The sequence below is a fragment of the Sorex fumeus genome, unplaced genomic scaffold (assembly GCF_029834395.1).
Source record: "Sorex fumeus unplaced genomic scaffold, SorFum_2.1 ptg000047l, whole genome shotgun sequence".
NCBI classification, from domain to species: Eukaryota; Metazoa; Chordata; class Mammalia; order Eulipotyphla; family Soricidae; genus Sorex; species Sorex fumeus.
Genome location: NW_026606104.1, coordinates 1,680,861 through 1,685,000, shown reverse-complemented (window position 1 = coordinate 1,685,000; position 4,140 = coordinate 1,680,861). Strand labels below are relative to the sequence as shown.

The window sequence follows — 4,140 nt, the reverse complement described above, 5'->3', positions numbered from 1 at the left end:
AATTAAGGAAGCCATCATCATATTTAAAACCCTTATAATTTGGAGCCTGAGAAATAATATAGCAGGTAGGGCACTAGCCTTATAGCTGGTTGACATGGATTTGATCCCCAGAACTTTGTATGGTTCCCCTATCCCCAGCAGGAGTGATCCCTAATGGTAGAGTAATCCCTGAGCACTGCTGAGTGTGACCCTTTTCCCAAAGAAAAAACACAATAAAAAAATCCTTATTATCTGTTCAGCTTTAGTGTACAAGACCAAAGCCTTCGTCACTTAGAGCTGAGGTTCCCAAACTTATTTGGCTTACTGCTCCTTTTTATAGTAGGAAAATATTACCCATCACCCCTTGGATATCTACCTTCCTTAAAGGAACAAATAGAAAGTTATCCCCAGTTGCACCTTAGGCTACTCATACCCCCAGGGGAAAACTGGTCTAGCTCAAGACTCTTCTCTCATAACTATCCTGTTTTCCAATACATAAGATCTTTCTCTGCTCCCAATTGTTTCCCAGTCACCCTCTTCAATTCTTCATGAATGCATGTACTCCATCAATAATCATCTTTCAGAGTCATGACATAGTATAAGATGCTAGACATTTGCCAGATTCCAGTTTTATTCCCCAGTTACCACATGGTCCCCTGAACACCATTCAGGCATAGACCTATAGTACTCCCAAGAATTGCCAGGTTACTTTGGTGATTCTTGGCACTACAGAGTCCGAAAAGCACCACATCCTCAGACTCCACCACTCAATCCTAGGCCTTGTTGACTGAGGATCACTGGAAATGGGTTCCAGGACCCCTGAGCACCTGATTTGGAGGGCCACTTAAAATAAAAAAGTAAATGAACCATCTATTTTCCATTTCCTATGTCTACAGCACAGTCTCTATCCTCAAGGAATCTATCACTAGGATAATAACAATATCTTACTAATACAATTAATTGAAATTCCTAGTAACAAGAGAAAATATATAACTATCACAAATCAAAGACACTCTAGAAATTCATAAAAAGGTGAATTGATTTATGATTTTATCAAGAATAACTCTGTAAGGTAACATGCATGGGCCCTTGGCAAATGTTAGGATTTGTACAGATCCAGAAATGGAAGACACACTTAGAGAAGTGAGAGCTCCAACAGAGAGTTGGAAAAAACTGGGTGTGTTTGCATGACACTTTGTATTTCATCCTCATGACTTTTATTGACTTGAGTTCTCAGAAATGATTTCCCAGAATATGAGGTGACATACTAACCTTGTTCTTCTCTGCTTTTGGGGGTCACTATGAAAACACTGTGAATAATTTTACTTTTAGAAGTGTCATAAATCATGGATGAGAAAATGACAGTTGCCTACTTTCTCCCTTCTCTCCTGCACCCTATTTCATATTCCAAAAGCAACAAAGGGTTCCAACTTCCCTGAGTACCTTCATGAAAGAAATTTACTCTACAGGAGAATGTAGGCTCTTTGGTTCCTTGAGACAATAGGAAAAACCATCTTTTTGCCTTATAAGTGTGATTTGCCAGACTAGGTAAAGAAACATTCTATAAAAATGTAAGAACCAGACCATATGTACCCTTGACCCAGACAGATCCCCAAACCTCAGCCAAGAAGTATACCTATTGGTGAAGATGAGATAGATGAGCAAGATAGAGCTTATCTCTCAACTACACCTGGAACCTGTTTGGGCAGACAAGAAACCCAATCCTAGTTAACACACCGAGATAACGTTTTATGAACATTCTTTTGCAGCTCCCTATAATGAGTGAGGTGAGAGGAACCCCTCCCTGTTGAGGTCTGGTGAGGACCCAGAGGCCAGAATTGAGACTGATTAACAGGCATCCCAAGCAGTGACTCAAACCAGGAGCAATTTCAGAGGAAGCTCATTATGGTGACTCCACAATTAGGAACTTGTCCCACGTGGTTAAGTCAATCCTGTAGGAGGCTGTGCTAAGACCTATATAAAAGCCCCTTTCTTGCTGTGCATCACAACCCACATCCTTTGCTGAGTTTTGCTGTGGAACAGGTAAGTATACATTTGTGCCTCTCTCCCTACAGCTCTCTGTCTCTGGGAGGTAATTATTCTCTTCCTCCCCTGAACTCTGCTTTCTACTTTTAAGGTTGTTTGCCTTTTCTTAAATCTCTTAAGCTTCAAATCATCCTATGTGTTCTACCTCTTCCGCTTGCTTAAAAAAAGTCAAATCAGAGAATGAAGACTTGTGTGGAAACCAGGGTTTGGGGTTACAGATATCAATTACAAAATTAAAAAAAACATAAGAATATTTTCATCTAGGAATTGAGTGTTAGAGAATGAAAGTTAGTATAGGAAAGAGAAAAGAATAAAAAGCATCATAGAAATAAGATCTAAATGTTCATTACCATTCAAGCTTTATTCCTCTCTATCAATATTTCATCTCTCAGCTCCCAGCTGAACTGCTAATGAGATATCTCAAATTTTTTTTCAGGTTCTGCAAATCACCTCAAGATGTCCTTTAGTGAGCAACAGTGCAAGCAGCCATGTGCAATTCCTCCATGTCTTCAAAAGACCCAAGAGCCGTGTCAAGCAAAGGCCGAGGAGGTGTGCGTCCCTTCGTGCCAGGATCCTTGTCAAGACAAATGCGTGGTAAAGGTCCAGGAGGTGTGTGCTCCTCAGTGCCAGGAATTAAATCAAGATCCCTGTCCACAGCAATGCCAAGATCCGTGCCTGACTCCATGCCAAGACCAAGTTCCATCTAAGTGTACGGAACCGTGCCAGGAGCTATCCCAGTCCAAATGTGTAGAGGTTTGCCCACAGAAATCTCAAGAGAAGTGCTTGCCTCCTGGCAAGGGAAAGTAGCTGGTCATAATGCCACCTGAGGTCAAGAAGCCTGCCAGTAGATGAAAACCCAGCCCTGTTCTACTATGGTGATCTTCTCCCATGTGGGTACTTCTGTGAGCACACTGTTCTTGCCACCTGGTTTCCCCAGTATTTCAGGACTTGGTTTGTGTTTCTGTAAACAATCTCTGTATTTCATGAAGCTTTGTGAATAGCATGGTTCTCATAAGTCTAATAGAGTATTTCTGCTACTGGAATGGTGTGGTTATCAAGGAAAGTTGTAGACTCCTAACACAGCTCCCTTGGAGCAGACATTAATTCACCTCTGAGTGTGAAACAGTCAAGAATTCCTCCATTCATCTTTCAGAGTGTCCAGTTATGTCATTCAGGTCTTAGTACAAGCTCAATTTTGATGGACTTTGTGCTCACCTCCACTGACCACCACCACCACCACCACCACCACCACCACCACCAGAGGAATGGAGGAAACAGTGGTGGTCTTGCAAACATTTTTAATCGGGTAATTTTTTGCAGCCTAAAAGAGAAGAGCAAGTTATTGGACATTGGAGCGTTAGTTGTGCTTTCAAAAATTGAACTAAAGTATGTAAATTAATAATTATAAAAAGCTAATAAGAAAATATGAGCTAGAATATTTGGGGTCATAGTTTATTCACTGCTAGTCTAATCTGACACCTTAACTCCCACCATGTATGTTCTTGAGACGTGGTTTATGTCTGAATGGCTCAGACTGGTCTGCTCTGCATTTTCTTTGCCTTCTTCTCCCTAGAAAATGTAAAATACCAAATAAAACTCATTCTAATAATGATACTTGGTGTGATGTATGTTTTTTCTCTCAACTACCCAGTCCTCTGCTTTCATTGTGATGTTGGTATTCTCTTATTCTTGAAGAATCTAGGGTAAGTATAAAATGCAGATCTCACAGCAAAGCTGAAAACAGCAAAACTGAGAGAGACTTCTGAGAGCACATAGCTTACCACATTCCCATCTACAATATGCTTTACATGTGAGAAAACCAAGCAGGAGCTGGGACCTCCCCATATTCAAAACCCCAGGTCTAGTATTCTTTCCACAAAGGACTAATATGAGGAGGGGGTCACATGGAAGAAAGGGTTTCCAGTCAATTCATTAAACGCACAAACATCCCTGTTAGAGATGAGCTGAGCATGCCTCTAAGAACTCAAGGGCCAAAATTCTCCACCTACCCATCTGGCAAGACTTTAGGAAAGTCAAACGGCCTAGTCCACAAATCCATAGACACTGGAGCTGCATGAATAGATTGGAGAGGTACCACACTCACAAAAAAGAAGC

General features: G+C 41.1%; 1 protein-coding gene across 1 annotated transcript; it reads left to right on the top strand.

Annotated features, from left to right (window-relative positions):
* Window positions 1–2,481: 2,481 nt before the first annotated feature.
* On the top strand, window positions 2,482–2,832 carry PRR9 (proline rich 9). Its single transcript, XM_056122645.1, has one exon. The coding sequence runs from the start codon at window positions 2,482–2,484 to the stop codon at window positions 2,830–2,832; it is 351 nt and encodes a 116-aa protein (XP_055978620.1).
* The last annotated feature ends 1,308 nt before the right edge of the window (window positions 2,833–4,140 follow it).